The 16,998-nt window shown below is 42.4% G+C and overlaps 1 protein-coding gene across 1 annotated transcript in view; it reads right to left on the bottom strand.

Moving 5' to 3' along the window:
- Window positions 1–528: 528 nt before the first annotated feature.
- The window catches only part of LOC311044557 (acetoacetyl-CoA synthetase), a 44,885-nt gene continuing 28,415 nt past the window's right edge, over window positions 529–16,998 (bottom strand). Inside the window, exons 9-14 of the mRNA XM_084056232.1 lie at window positions 9,251–9,364; window positions 7,650–7,775; window positions 7,216–7,285; window positions 6,140–6,198; window positions 4,725–4,927; window positions 529–3,794 (exon numbers count right to left, since the gene is read on the bottom strand). Of these exons, the coding sequence (XP_083912358.1) occupies window positions 3,657–3,794; window positions 4,725–4,927; window positions 6,140–6,198; window positions 7,216–7,285; window positions 7,650–7,775; window positions 9,251–9,364 (710 nt within the window). The 3' untranslated portion in view covers window positions 529–3,656. The remainder of the gene's footprint in view (window positions 3,795–4,724; window positions 4,928–6,139; window positions 6,199–7,215; window positions 7,286–7,649; window positions 7,776–9,250; window positions 9,365–16,998) is intronic.

The raw sequence follows: 16,998 nt of genomic DNA, 5'->3' as shown, positions 1-16,998 counted from the left end.
TTTGAGGCTCGGATGCCTGTCGGGACCGAGTGTTCACACTTAAAAGATTATGGTGAGTTAAAGCGCCAAGTGTATTTCTAAAACTCATGTCTGGCTGAATAACCCCCCCCCCCCACACACACACACACATACGCACACTATCCTCTCATCTCTGTCTGTCTGCCAACTCCTCATCCTCCCTTCACTCTAAAATGGGATAGATAAATTTAGCTACCGTCTGGTTTTTATGAAAGCCAAATATAATTGAATGTGTTACAGAAGAGATTGGTATCTGTGTCTGAACGAAAGCAAGCAGCCGGCAAGTCGACCCGCAAAGGTCAGTACACAAGCAGCGTTGGGAACCGATTGGTTCCCCGAGCCATGTGGCCCATAGGTTCAGTAGTCTGTCTCAAGTACACCCCCTTGGACATGACGCTAGTTTGTCACATGATACACAAGTACATCCCCTTGGACATGACGCTAGTACTATGTACAAATCCATCACCTGGACATGACGCTAGTACTGTATGTCACTTAACCCATTAAGACCTGAGGCCGAATGTCTTCTAAATCAGTAGTTTTCTTGTAGTAGAAGTAAAAGTAGTTATCCAAATAATTACTTAGAATAAGAATAAGAAAGTACTGTATCCAGTGAAAAGACTACTCAAGTACTGAGTTACAGCGTATGATATGATTTATTGTTTAAATAATCAGAATGTAATTCAAATGTGTAAAATATAAAATTATAAGTACTTATAAAGTAAGTAAGTAAAATATAAATAAACACAATTGGTTGACGTCTCTTTGAGAGAATTAAATACAGAATGTGCATTTAATAAACAGTAAAAGAGTAAAAGAAACAAGCGGAATGTAGCCAAATCATTTGAATTTGTTTTTTTCCTTTTAGTTGTTTACATTTGACCCAAATGCAAAGCAGAAACAGTAAAGCCTTTTCTTCACACATTATGCTTGCGTTAAAACTACTCTTACAAGTACAATTTATTCAAAAAGTTACTGAAGTAAATGTAACTGAGTAAAAGTAACTGTTTACTCAGCCACTGTGGTTTACAGCAGCCACGTGTTTCAGTTGAAGTTATTTGAGGGGTAGAAGATGAAAACAAGACCATACTCTTGGTGCTGGGAAATATATCGATATTATATCGATAACGTGATATGAGACAAGATATCTTATAGGATTTGGGATATCGTAATGCCGTGATATATGGCATAAGTGTCTTTTCATGGTTTTAATCACTTATTTTATTATTACTTATTTTACGCATTTAAATCACTTTTTAAATACTTTCATAATTGTAAAAATAAAAAAATTAAAACTAAATTGATATGGTCACAATACGACAATATCATCACAATATCGATACACTGAGGTATTTGGTCAAAACATATTGTGATATTTGATTTTGTCCAGATAGCCCAGCCACTGGGCATACATACAGCCATCATTTACATTTAGATACTTCCACTCGGCACCTATTGCACCCATGTCTGCCCAGGAAGGAGTTATCCCTACTGTGATAGTTCTAGATGTTTCTTCCCTTTTCTATTCCTGTTGAGGCTTTTTTTTCCTTTTCTCGGGTGTTTTACCTCGTCTAATCTGTCTCTCAATCTGTCTGCCCTAAACACGTAGTGTTGTTAGTAGAAATAAACACAGTAGCACCCGAGAGGAAGTGGACTAAGAATGGGGAGGAGCCAAACTGAGGAATAAAAACATTTTTTACCGAATGGGTTCCCAGATTGTACCTCACCTGACTAAGGGTCTATGGGCATTGTGTTAAATGTGGTCCCTTTAAAGCCTTTTGAAACTGTAACAGCGATTGAGAGCTATACAAATAAATCCCAACACTACTGCAGCATGTAACCGCTAACACATCAACTCATGTCTTGATATATAAACTAAATCAAGCATTTACAAATTGTAAACTGAGGTTTAGGGTCTGGACACAGTAGTACAGTATGTAGAGGATTTTGTAAACCGTTTCAGCCCGGTACCGATATGGAATAAATCGTCACTGTCGGGTGGAAACCTCATACGTCCAAAACTGTTACTTTCCAGGATTCAAAAGTAGCAAAAAATAGCAGCTCGACAAGCTCGAAACGTGTGACACTGTAGTATGATAAAGTAGGGCATTCATCAAAAACACTAAAAGTTGAAATATGGAGATAAGATGTTTCTGCCCGACAGCAACAGAGTCTACTTTTACCCTGGGTACCTGGCTTCATTTGAACAAGCTAACAACTCGTTTGGTCTGGCGGTGCACACAGAAAACTGCTTCATGACTCGTCTTAGGTACTGTCGAAGAAGCTTCAGCACCGCCATGTTATTATAACAACAGGCAACATTACTGGACAAAGACAACAAGTTGGACACGTTTAACATAGCGAAACACGACACCCAACAGCGGCGAGGAGATGAAAGCTGAAGCTAGTGGGTTCCACTGGCTGTGTGTGTGCGTGGACATTTTCGTCTTGCCGTCTTGGACCCATTCAGAGGACAGTTAAGTCTCGCATAGCCAGACAACTATTCCACAAGAACTACACCTCCCGAAAGCCGAGAAAGGAAGCTGTCACCTGTTTCCGCTACACGAAAATATATTTCAAAATATATTTACATTCTATTTTAGAATTTCCATTTCTGATAAGAAGCAAGCTATATACAGTAGGCTTTGATTATTTAGATTTACATTGGGACATATTTGCGCGACTGTAAAGACGAAACGGAAGAGGGGAGGAGGGGTCATACATCGGCTTTATCCCCGGATCATTTCCAGAGCTTCCATGCTCCAGACTGTATGGCGGAAGCATTTTGAAAATTATGGGAGGCAACAGTCTGCCTTGCGAGACAAAGAGTACAGTTAACACCCCTTTCAACCTGGCACCGCTATTTTGGGCATGCATTATTTATAGTGAAAATAGCCCATCTACAACCTTACAACGTGGTGCGATGCGACGCGCTGTGAGCTTGAACATCAGCTATTACCCAAAAAAACACAGCCGTACGGCAAAAGCACGAGACGGAGCTTAAGGGGTTTTTAAAAGCAGCAGAGAAAAAGAGGCATCGAATCTCCCCTTTTTTCCCCAGACAGTTTCAGAGCATAAACAGTATATTCACAAGCTCTGGCGCACACAGCCTGTGGAACGCAGTTTGAACGTTTTGGACACATGGACACAACGCGGTTAGCAAAGCAACAACCGCTCCAGTGTTAGCCTGCTCGCAGGGTGAAACTCGTTCCCAGGATTTTCTCATCTCACGAGGAGAAAAGCCTGGTAAAGACCCCTCCCCCCCCACTCGGAAGCTGTCATTTCCCGACCAATTACGATCTCCGCAGCGTCAACGTAACATCCTTGGGCCGGTACTTCCTGTACTTCCACATATACACTTTCAGTAGCAATTCTTGGCCCAGCCAGCATATTTGCAAGCTAGCGCTCCGGGAAAACTAAACGCCTCGTGTTTTCCGAAGACGTTAATTTATGATGGAAAGTGTCCCCCCCCTACCCCCCTGTACAAAGCTCAAGGTGCAGTCTCTCCGAATGTCTCTTCCTGTATAGCAACAAAGTTTACTAGAATTAAAAACTTGAATCCTTGTTGGTTCCCTTTGACAGTGTCCTCCTTTTTCCAGTTTTGAGATTCTGTGGCGTTTCCTGGTCCTCGTGATACACTAGTAGTTCTGCAGCTCTGGAATGTTCTTGTAGAGGTCCAGGGAGTCTGGGTTGGAGAACGCTCCTCTCTGCATCACCTCGCGCCCCGCGATGATCTGCTTCACGGCCACTTCCACCTTCTTCCCACTGATGGTGTACTGCAAGAAGACACACAGGAGGAGAGGTAAACAGAACATTATTCATGCAATGTCGAGGAAGAGTTACGGAACTCAAATCCGCCAGGACTTCATCGATTCTCAACATACTCAGTCAGAAGTTAGTGGAAGTATTGAGGTTCAGAAGCATTATTTTTATGACCTCGAGCAGGGTTTTTCAATCTATTACGTCACTGACCCTTGCCCCCCCAAATTGACTTTCATTAGGCCATGGACCCACATTTCTTTATTTTTTATTACATTTAGAGTAGCCAATTATTATTACCCAATTTTTCCTCCCAATTTAGTTGTTATGCCAATTAATACTCTGCCACTGCTGTTGTACGCTACTGGCTCACCCTCCAGTGAGGAGACCTCACTTCCACCATTTCCATTCGGCAAAAATAGGCAAACATTTAGCGAAAGACAGACGAACATTCAATTAAAATAGACAATCTCAGCTATATGATGTACAACAGAGTATATAGGGTTTAAGTGGTCAAGGGCCTCCAAAAAGTCACCATTGATTATGTGAAGGCCTTTATGACACTCTCTGGTGGTTCCACTTGGTTTTTGTCATGTTGAGTTACTTATAATACAAAGCAGCCATTTTCACGAGTATCTATACTTTGTACATACCTGTAATCCACTGTCAGTGGTGTAAAGTAACTAAGTACATTTACTCAAGTACAGTACTTAAGTACAATTTTGAGGTACTTTTACTTTACTGGAGTATTTCCAATTGTCTGTACCACTACATCTCAGAGGCAAACATTGTACTTTTACTCCACTACAATTATTTGATTTTTTTTTTGGTACTTGAAGTACATACTTTTGTACTACTCATGTACATTTTGAATTCCAGACTTTTACTTGTAACAGAGTACTTCTACATTGCAGTATTGTGGAGGAATAGAGTTGGTGAGAACTCACAGGAATGTCTCTGGTCTCCAGCAGCAGGGCGGGGACGTGGCGGGCCGACAGGGCCTTCCTGATGGCTCCTCTGATGCTCTGCACCAGCTCCGGACGGAACGCCTGGCCGGGGGCCATCTTCAGGAACAGAACCACGCGCTCCTCCCCGTCAGAGTTGTACTGGGGAACGCACAGGCTGTCGGACACTTCCTCAAACGCCTCCACTGCACAGGGGAGAGAGAGAGAGGGAGATATTTTTAATAAATGTTTTTAAACACCTTTATTTTCTAATACAATCATGACCATACCAAATAACATGTCAGTTAAAGGGCAAGACCACTTTGGTAGAGGTTTGGGTTGTGTAGTTACCTTGCCATGATGTAACTCCAAAGGTGGGCAAGAAATAAAAAATAATTGCGCCGTTGATTAGAAATTGATAATTCAAAATATGCTCCTCATTGACTTACATTGTGCGGTAAAACAGCTCTCAAAGTCACTCTTTTAGCACAGAAATAAGCGCAAACAAAGTTGATTCAGACAATACAGAACATCACCAAACCCAGTACTGTTTTTTTTTTAAATAAAAATGTCAACTTCCTGTTGATTTTGCCATTTTTAATAAGTAGAAAACCCGGACTGGATCGGCAGATCCGGATCCAGATCTTCAAATAGTAAAATCAACAGGAAGTTGACATTTTTATTAAAAAAACAAACAGTACTGGGTTTGGTGATGCTCTATATTGTCTGAATCAGCTATGTTTGGGATCATTTCTGTGCTAAAAGAGTGACTTTGAGAGCTGTTTTACCGTACAATGTAAGTCAATGAGGAGCATATTTTGAATTATCAATTTCTAATCAATGGAGCAATTATTTTTGATGTCTTGCCCACCTTTGGAGTTACATCATGGCAAGGTAACTACGCAACCCAAACCTCTACCAAAGTGGTCTTACCCTTTAAAGCCTATAGTAATACATAGTTAAAAAAAACAACTATCTCTCCACAACAGAACAGCCTCACAGAAAGCCTCACAGAAATAGCCTCACAGAAATATCTCACAGAAGCCTCACAGAAATATCAAAACCTCAACATTATTCATGAGTGAATAAAACCCAAAGTCCACTCTCATTCTGGCGTTTATAAATGCCTTAAACGGGCATAATGGGCAAAAGCCCCTCCAAGCCCCATTCAACACTAGATTGTAAATGAGAGAGGGAGAGAGAGAGGGGGGGGATATGGCACAGGAGAGGAGAAAAAAGAGGTGAAAATGGGCGAGAGTACAGAAGGAGAGGAAAGGAGGTACGAGAACAGGAGAGGATAGAACACAGGAGCAAGGAGGTGAAAGAAAAAATGAAAAATGATTAACGCCTATCTTGTTTCACTCAAAAATATGTCACAAATAATAGAAATGCCGTTTCATCTGGACTTTAAGGCTTACCGATGTTGTAGATTTCCGAGCTGCCGAAACGGACGCCATTAGGGTTCAACGTTCCGTCGCTATAAAACACACGCGCGTGCACACACACACACACACACACACACACACACACACACACACACACACACACACACACACACACACACACACACACACACACACACACACACACACACACACACACACACACACACACACACACGGCGTCAGTCAGTGGTGGTACCAAAGAGTACTGAGAACGTTTCAGAGATGTCTAGTACAGTGGTTCTCAAAGTGGGATCCGGGGACCCCCTGGGGTCCTTCGGGGGGTTCCAGGGGGGCCCCAGCAAAATGTGTTAATACAGCATAGAAATCCTTATAACCACTTTATCTATATTTTATATGCTGGCTATTCAAAAATAGCAACGAATCACAAAGTGACGCACAGTGACTTTGTACATCAGCAAATTGACATGACATGAAACAGTTGGAGAGCCATTTCACAATAGTGTGGGGGGGGGGGGGGGGGGGCTCATCCAGAGACTATGGTTATTTGCTTGGTAGGGAAAAGTTTGGGACAGGGAGCACGTCTAAGACCAAGGCAGGACTCCAAGGTCACCATTCCATTCCAACAAATGAGAACACGCTGATGGTTTTGGACACAGCGTGAGCCAAAATGCCCATAACGTATTGGAAAGTGGGGGGGAATCAGAATCAATTAAAAAAAAATCTGTTTTCTGAGTTTTCTTTTTGGGGGGGGGGGGGTACAGTGGGGGGGTACACTTTAGCATCTTGGTTTCATTTCAGTTCATTTAATGGCCTGAGCTCACTCTTCATCACATTAACGTCACATTAAAACAAAGATATCTGTATTATACAAAAACAAGTCAGTATTTGTTCACTAACAGGGGTCTCCCCATCTCTTTACAGAAAATAAATGTTCAGGTGGGTTGCCAATTTCATCCAATCAGGAGAGAGAACCCCACAAAGCATACACAACAAAAACAAATTCAGATTGTGGGTCCGCAGCCTAATGCGCGTTGGGACGGTGTCCTCGACATGAAAAAGGTTTTAGAACCAGCTGGTGTAAAACCGACCTTCGACCCAGCATAACGAGGCCTCCCGTCTTGGGGTTGATCTTGCAGTAATCTCCGTGGGCCCACACACCTGGTGACAGAGGTACAGTAGAGACCTAGATTACACACATCATTTTACACAATGAAAGATGTTCAGCTGTGTTTCATCGTACAGTATACCCTCCCTGGGAACCCCCCCCCCACACACACACACCTACAGAGAAAACATACAGTAATACACACAGTAATATTAGGTTCATATTACATAAGACCCTGTATTATGGTTTGATGTGAAGAGTCGGTACACACCCACACCTTCAGGTAGAGGAAATGTATTGCAGGCTATGGAGAATGAATAGGCTTTGTGTTTATAATACGGGGGTACTGTGTGTGTGTGTGTGTGTGTGTGTGTGTGTGTGTGTGTGTGTGTGTGTGTGTGTGTGTGTGTTACTGACCAGGGTATGTAGAGAAGTAGGCTTTGTGGTACTTGACGCCATTTTCGTCGTTCCAGAAGTGTGTGGGTTGACAGGGGATTGGCTTCAAACACACCAGCTCCCCGCTCTCTCCCCATACCGGTTTACCTGCACGCACACGCACACACACACACACACACACACACACACACACACACACACACACACACACACACGCACACACACACACACACACGTCTTAGCTGGAAACAGTAATCATCTCTCAGAGGACTGGTTGTGGTTTTCCTGGCTTAGCGTCAGACTGGAATAATCCTGGGCTATTGGTACAAACATATACATTCAATTAGACCTCAATCTGCTCTGTCTCTGTGAGGGGGGACGGAGGGCAGCCCCCCTTCAGCCAATTGAGAGACTGAAGACGAACTCAAATCAATGTGAGAGCACTGGCTCCCAAACCTTTTCAAGGACCCCCAAATTGTATGTATTTTGCCTCGGACCCCCATCTGATTTTTTTTTTGACAGGGACCCCCAGAAGAGATTTGTGAGATTTGTCCACGGAGACCCATCAAAAAATATTTTGTGTTGTTAAAATGTTTCAAACACAACTTTTTTTTTTTAAATAGCAGATCTACAAGCTTGTACATCGGTTAATTTTCAAATAGCTGATCAATTTGCAGTGTGTGTGTGTGTGTGTGTGTGTGTGTGTGTGTGTGTGTGTGTGTGTGATCATGCGGCCAGGTCGCTTCTTTTGAACTTGTTTTTGTAGATCTGGCCGCTTGTTTGTCTTGCAAAATCTGTCCCCAGACTAAATTGTGCCTGGTAATAACCTCAGTCCTATAACTGTACCAGACAATGTGCCAAGTTGCAGTGTACGGTATGTTCCCAGAGCCTGCAGGGTTATGTGCCCCGGGGGTCCCTGGGATGATGAGATAATAACAGCCAATGTGACACAATTAGATCTTGCCAATAGTATTAGATTCTGTGGAAAGGTTGTTGGGAAAGATGGGTGTTAGTAATAACGAAGCAATGCTTTTTTTGGTGGGCTCCCAGCGTAAGTATCCCTGGAGAGTACTCAAGTACTGTACTTAAGTACAATTTTGAGGATTTTTTTTACTTTACTGGAGTATTTCCAAGTGTCTATACTTTTCCTTCTACTCCATCTCAGAAGCGAATATTGTACTTTTACTTTTTTCATTATTTGAAAACTTAAGTTACTAGTTACTTTGCAGATATAAATTATTACATTATAAAACATACATGAACCACTTTAGCCCTATTTTATACCTAGGCTATTTTCAAAAATGTTTGTACTTTTTTTTTAATTCCGGACTTTTATTTGTAACATATTTCTATATTGCAGTATTGATACTTTTATTTAAGTAAAACATTTGAGTACACGCGCGCGTGCGCGCGCACACACGAACGCACGCACGCGCGCGCGCACGCACGCACACACACACACACACACACACACACACACACACACACACACACACACACACACACACACACACACACACACACACACACACACACACACACACACACACACACACACACACACACACACACACACACACACACACACACACACACACACACACACAGAGAAACAATCTTACCTTCTAAGCTCCATGCCTCTACCGCCATGCCTAGATTTCTGGTCTGGATTTCGCCCCGGTATACTGGCACTGTTGGGTTCTGGCCCATAAAACAGGACACGATGTCTGTCCCACCTACAGACAGACAGACAGACAGACAGACAGACAGACAGACAGACAGACAGACACACAAAGACAGAGACTTTAGCTTGGGTCGCTTGCCGGACATTGCCGATCTACGAGCTGACAACACGTTTTATGGGCGTGGGCGTGTTGTGAACATGTAGAGCATGTAGATCGTGAGCGTGGCGGTCTATGAATTCACCACTTAAACCCCATACGGTTGACCGGAGTCGGGCAGGGCTCTATACTAGCGTATTTTCTGTTTTCTGTTATTGTGGGGAAAGCTTCTGTTGGAAAATAGCCGATCGACAAGCTCACAGCACGTCGCATCGCGACGCGCTGTGAGCTTGTCGATCTGCTATTTTCTGCAAAAAGCCTTCCCCACAAATAAGGATGCTGGGGTTTAAGTGGTTAAACATAAACTTTTCAGTGTTATTTTCGTGAGACGTCTCACTTAACATCCTCTCGCACCTGCATGAGCGCATGAGACAACAAACGCACCGCGCACGCAGACACACAGCGACAAAAACGCACCAACGTCCCCGTTGCATGAAAATAGGAAACACAGTGTACCCCCCTCCAACCCCACGGGAGTCGCGGAGAGACGGGAGCGAGAGAGAGGCTGTATACGCTCTTGATCAGCAGCGTAAGATAAATTTAGATAGCGATCTATCCATCTTTGTGAAGGCGCACAATTTATACACAGTGTGTATATTGATGTTTTTCATTTGCCTCGGGTGGTTCTTAATGCTTTCATATCGTTTTTTATTGTTGTTACTTATATTCTTTCTTTATTTATTTCATGTAATGTTTTGTTCACCTTGTAGCTCCTGTTTAGAAAGTTTACTTGCTTACTTTAGAAACAAGTTATAATGTTATTTATGTCAATACAACAAAGTAGACAGGTTGATAGAAGAAAATATACATAATCAGCACATGCCATGAAAAACATTACTTGAGAGAAAGCTGATGAAAATGAGGATTAATGGCTATTTCCTCCTAAAAAATGTTTTATCATGTTTCATGGATACCCCCCCCCAAAAAACAACAACAACAACAACCAAAAAACTAACAAAAAAACAAAAACACTCGGTTTACACATTTACACTTCAAAGCTCCACAACGGAAATAGGCTCTCAAGATGTTCTATCCTTTTGACAGATATGTGCAAATACACTGTTCATGTAAACTGTAAACGCATTTTTCGTCATTGAAAAAAACTTCAATCAGTCAAAAGAGAGAGAAAATGAATAGCATAAGCTGCCATGCCGTTGGACTGTTAAAATGTTAACTGAAGATATTTCAGTTCGGCAACCAGACTCATTCGGATGGCAAACAACCGTTTCCCTCTCTGGGACGTCGCTGCGTCTCAAAACGGATTGCAAAAATGGCATGAAACCTTCTTTCTCTCCGCTCCACGGGGCGTGCGTGACAATGAACCTGTCACACAACTCTCAGAGGCACGGAAAATAACACACAGCGAAGACCCAAGTTATATCAACGTTTAGAGAAGCATGTCGTGACTGACACTCAATGTTGATTGCAGTGTTCGTCGACTAAAACTATGACAAAAAATGTTCGTCGACTACCTTTTTTCACTGACAAAAACTAAATAAAACCAAACTAAAAACTAAGCTATGATGACTAAAAATATGACTAAATATATGGATCATTTCATCAATAAATTTAAACTAGACGAAAATGTCAGGGAGGGACTACTGGAGAAGAGGTGAACGAAGACATGTCATTTTATGCTTGGCTACGTGTGGGTGTCACGCTCCGAAAATAGCTGATCTACAAGCTCCCAACGCGTCGGCTTGCAGATGCGTTGTGAGCTTGTTCAGGCATTATGACGCCATCGCGGCCCGCCAAAATACATTTTAGTCATTTAAATCAACTGTAGATTTTGTTGACTAAAATCGTATTGATATTTAGTCGACTAAAACTAGACAGACTAAAGCTAAAACATCTAGATGACTAAGATGTGACTAAAACTAAATGGAATTTTATTCAAAAGACTATGACTAAAACTAAATCAAATGTTGATGTCAAAGTTAACACTGCCCAAAAGCACAGCTGCTTGTTATATCAACGTCTACATGAGCACGTCGTGACTGACACTCAACGTTGATAGAGTGACTTTAGAGCTGCTGCTGGGAGGTGAGGTTAACGCCATGTGGAGCTTAATAAGGATTAGTGGGGGAAACCAAATGGCTGAAAGATGGCGCCGTGGCCACTGATGGCCGAGATGAGTTTTTAGAGCTACTCTAAACCTGTGCAGCCATTAGCTGACCTGGGCTCTGACGTTGCCCACCCCTACACAGTCCCCCTCTAATTAAAGCTAGCATGACAGAGTGCATGCGTTGTTCTCTGGCCCGCAGTAGACCTGCTGTGAGGTCAGCTGCATACTGTAGTGGAAGTGCTCTAATCTAATTAATCTAGTTTCGGGGAACAGGTTCAGGTGACACAGGTCAGATTGTAAACATGAACCACATTAACACCAGCGTCCCTGTTTCGGGCATGTCGTTAGAGGCAAACATTTGTCAAAAATTACTTCTTTTTTTTTCAATACGTACGAAAAGGAAAAAATAGCAGATCTACAAAAACTCACAACTACGCTATTCTTTTTGTTGTAGGGCGGCGGGGAGTAGAACTCGGTTCACCCACTTCCACCCATCCAATTCATTGTTCTATTTGATAGAACATACGGTAACTAGGGCTGCAATTATTGATCATTTTCTTAGTGATTATTCTATCGATTATTTTTTCCGATTGATCAAATAACCAAGATTTTTTTTTGTAATGGAATCTAGACTCTAATTAGTCTAAACCACTTAAAGCCCTATTTTCCTACTTTACTGCATACAAAATAGCGAAAATAGCTAATAATCTCCAATGCATTAAATTGCTATTTTCCTTTATCTACTATTTGATTAAAACCGGGAAAGCATCTGTGTCATTTCAGATTGTTGCATTGGCTATTCAAAAATAGCAGATCTACAAGCTCACAGCGCGTCACTTTGTGCCGTGCTGCGAGCTTGTAGATCTGCTATTTTTGAACATTTTTGAAATATCTTGAGTGAGTGTGAGAACTACTGATTTTGAAGGCATTTTGTAGAATCGGCCTCAGGTCTTAATGGGTTAAAAATCGATTGAATCGATCAGCTGTTGCCTCCATCAATCAATGCTCTTCCCCTCCAGTTTGTCACCCTGTGCTCTGCACCCACCCTCCTCTCTCTCTCTCACCTCCTCCTGTATCTCCCTTTGTTTCTCTGCCTCCTTCAATCTCTACTGTATCCCTCTCTCTTCTCTCTTTAGTGATCCTTAATTGGCTCCCAAGAGGAAGGGGAAACCAGCTTGTCTTCACACACACACACACACACACACACACACACACACACACACACACACACACACACACACACACACACACACACACACACACACACACACACACACACACACACACACACACACACACACACACACACACACGACTTGGGATGCCGTGTGAGTGTGTCAGTTTATTCGTCGGTTTGCATGAATGGGTGGGTACACACATGCACCGCCACGTGCACAGATACCGAGACACTCACGCGTACACACTAGTTGTTTGCTTTGTGCTTTTTCCGTTGTTGTCCCTACCTGTCCCTGCAGTACACGCATGTGTGTGTGTGTGTGTGTGTGTGTGTGTGCGTGTGTGTGTGTGTGTGTGTGTGTGTGTGTGTGTGTGTGTGTGTGTGTGTGTGTGCCGTGCATCTGTTTGAAAAACAAGCACGTCAGTTGTGTTGACATTGCAAAGCGTCTCATATCCTCAGTGTAGTGAGGTAGAATGCTTTTGTTGTTTGAACATACCCCCACCTGTAGTGTGTGTGTGTGTGTGTGTGTGTGTGTGTGTGTGTGTGTGTGTGTGTGTGTGTGTGTGTGTGTGTGTGTGAGTGGGAGAGAGATATAGAGATATAGAGGGAGAGAGAGAGAGAGAGAGAGAGAGAGAGAGAGCGAGAGAGAGAGCGAGCGAGTGAGCGAGCGAGAGAACTGTATACCAATAACATTAGTACAATGGTACAATAACACACACACACACACACACACACACACACACACACACACACACACACACACACACACACACACACACACACACACACACACACACACACACACACACACACACACACACACACACACACACGGGAGCACACTCAATCCAAACTCCAGACCTCATTGGGTTCAGGGTGTAGGTACGCGATGCCAACTGGTACATAATAAACGTAATAATACATGTAAGTGTGTCATCTCGTACGTGGGAGCCAGTCAACCTGCTGCCTGGCAGCCAGCGTCTGAACATGACAGCGCGTGGCTTCTCTCATCACACGCAACAACCAATTTAGAACTGATAGGAAGTGAGACAGACAGCAGGGTAATCAAAACAGATCCGCGTGCAGGCGTGTACCATGTTGTCCTGTACACTGTAAAATACGGAGTTTAAAGGCCTTTGCAGACAAAGCTTGTGTGTTTTTTGATTTGTTTTGTGCGTATTTGGCCACCACCTGCATTCCATCAGTGTTTGCCAGTGGGCTTGCAAGGTATTCAGGGAGGGGATAGGCTTATCTTTGTCACGAATCACGCCAAAATGTTCGTCATGATCAGTGTCGGGGGTATAGCGCGTTACAAGTAACGCTGTTACTGGAATCGGAGTAACCTAACGCGTCAGTTTTGCATAAGAGTAATTGGTTACTTTCCAAAACAATGGCGTTACTTAGTTACATTTAAAGGTTTCATGCTGGTTTTACAAAACATTCAAAGTTTTTATCATGGTCCTTCAAACGTGTATTAAAAGGTTTCAACCCATTTTGGGCGGGAACCCCTATTTGTAACTATACCTTTCAGGACGGGAACCCCTTTTGGGGTTCATGTTGCTATGTACAGTATATAGCAACATAATTTGTTGTATAATTTTTGAATAAATGTTTGAAGTTTTTCAGAAAACTTAGATTTAGAAGGCGTTTTTAGAATCGGCCTCAGGTCTAAATGGGTTAACTGAAAAATTCACTCCAGTCCACAGGCCAATCACAGCACTTCTCTGAGCCTAATTATTCAGAAAACCCCTGACCACAGACAATCCACTGAATGTTCAACGTTCCGTTTTTTGAAGTGTAATTGAGGTCAGAAAACCTAAAAAAAAAACTACAAAAATAAAATCATAGAAATTTGATTTAATGAAACCTTTAAGGCCTATATTTCCCTGTTCCTTCTGTTGCCACAAAGGAAAGGGAAAATCCATCCAACACATTTGCGCCGTTTCCTGATAAATGCCTAAGCTCGTCTCTGTCAACGGAGCGTTGCACGGATGTTACACACAAATCGTTGTTACACTCAAGCCCAGCACAGCTCCAAAACACTGTGGCCACTCCTAGGCTGCACTCATGATTTTGTGTTTGCCAAACTTACTTGTACTGAGCTGTATGTCATTCCTCGCAAAGGGGTTTTAATCGTCGGTAACGCAAGTAATGTAATGAGTCACTTTTCTAAGAGGGTAATCCCGTAACATAACAGAATACTTTTAAAAGTAACGTTAACCAACACTGGTCATGATTGGAATAGTTTTTGAACCTTCAGTGAACCCTCCTGGAGACGTGCTTTGTCCCAACATGTTCAGGAAAGATATAATACGGAGATAAGAGGTTTCTGCCCGACAGCAACAACATCTTTGTTTGTTCTATTTAATCTGTTTTCTATCTTTTTTCCTTTGCTCTGGCTCTGCCTCTGTCCTCTCTCTCCTCACATAATACTACCAAACCATGGAGCGCGCACAAAATAAATAATCATTCACACACCGCTTTGCACCTGTAAAATGTGTGATGTGAAGAAATAAAACATGATTCTGATGTTTTCTTCCCGCCTCTCCAGCTCTTTCGTAAACAGAAAACATATATTGGATAAACAAGTGAAACTGTGGATTGATGTTTGCTTTTACTTGTTCTAGAAACACAAGATCCACATGAGAACAGCGTGACTACAACGTGGATGTCGGAATTCATATGGCCAGCGTGCAGTGGTGGAAAGTAACTGCAGTAAGTACATGTACTCAAGTACTGTACTTAAGTACAATTTTGAGGTATTTTTTACTTTGCTGGAGTATTTCCAATTTTCAGTACTAATTTTACTTCTACTCCACTACATCTCAGAGGCAAATATTATACGTTTTACTCCACTAAACTTATTTGAAAACCTCAGTGTTTCTACATTGCAGTATTGATATTTAATAGTAGTAGTACTTTTTCCACCACTGCCAGCCTATGACGTCAGTCATCTATGACGTATCTATGACATATGACTCGACTCCAAATTCGGGCAAAGTTTCAGTGTGATCCGAACCCCATTGACTTCCATTATACCAGTGGTTCTCAAACTTCTTCGTGCCAAGGACCCCCAAATGTATTTGGCCGCGGACCCCCATCTGAAAATGTTTTGTGCCAGGGACTCCCAGAAGAGAAGATTTGTGTTCAATTATTCAAAAATGTTCAAGATTTTTCAAAAATGTTCAAGATTTTTCAAAAATGTTCAAGATTTTTCAAAAATGTTACAAGATTTTTCAAAAATGTTACAAGATTTTTCAAAAATGTTCAAAAATAGTAGATGTACAAGCTCGCAGCATGGCACGAAGTGACGCGCTGAGAGCTTATATATATATATATATCTGCTATGTTTGAACAGCCAACGTATAAAATATGGATCAAGGGGTTAAAATGATTGTACTGCTGTATTAACATATTTGGACCCCACTTTGAGAACCACTGCATTATACTGTACAATAAAAGTTAAATATTTCAAAAAGCATAAAACATACGTGGGGAAAACACATTGTGGAGGTACTAAGTGAGCCTACTGACAGAGTGCCCAAGAAATTTGGCACCGACGAACGGACACACAGGCCAAACCACTTATAGATGGCTGGCCTTCTCGGTGAGTGAATCTGGTCTCCCAGTCTCCCAGTGACAAAATCCTGGACCCTGTCTATAGGCAGACGTTTTCGTCGCGGCGCGCAGCCTGATATATTCAAGCGACCACATGGCTGCGACAGAGTAACGGATTCCATTTCATAACGTCCAGCTACACTGAATGTCTGTGCTTGAAGCCGCTCCGGCACGCAGTAAAACACGAACGAAACCCAGTGAGAAAAGGGGGGCTGAACGCAACTGGAAGGTGAAGAAGAGACATAAACAGCATCTAATGCTTTTACTTTATTGCTCAGTGGCCTTGTGGTTAGAGTGTCCGCCCCTGAGACTGGGAGGTCGGCTGACTCACACCTAAGACTGCAACGATGGTACCCGAATATGTCATTCACTCACACCCAGCTAAATGTTAAGTGTCTGACAGAGAGACGGCTAGCCTTCTGCTGGCCTGTCAACACAACAACTGTCATAATGCACACACATCATTGGAAGCTTTTCTTCAACCCGTGCGTGTGTGTGTGTGTGTGTGTGTGTGTGTGTGTGTGTGTGTGTGTGTGTGTGTGTGTGTGTCGTGTGTGTGTTTTAGGGCATTCACAGAATAGTCGAATATTCGAATATCAAACCACTATTCGACCACTGTACATCAACATCGATTATTCTGATATTATTTTTAATATTATTATATTATTA

The sequence above is a fragment of the Gymnoscopelus microlampas genome (assembly GCF_963454915.1).
Source record: "Gymnoscopelus microlampas genome assembly, chromosome: 4".
Classification (NCBI taxonomy): domain Eukaryota; kingdom Metazoa; phylum Chordata; class Actinopteri; order Myctophiformes; family Myctophidae; genus Gymnoscopelus; species Gymnoscopelus microlampas.
This window is presented reverse-complemented; position numbering and strand designations above follow the sequence as displayed.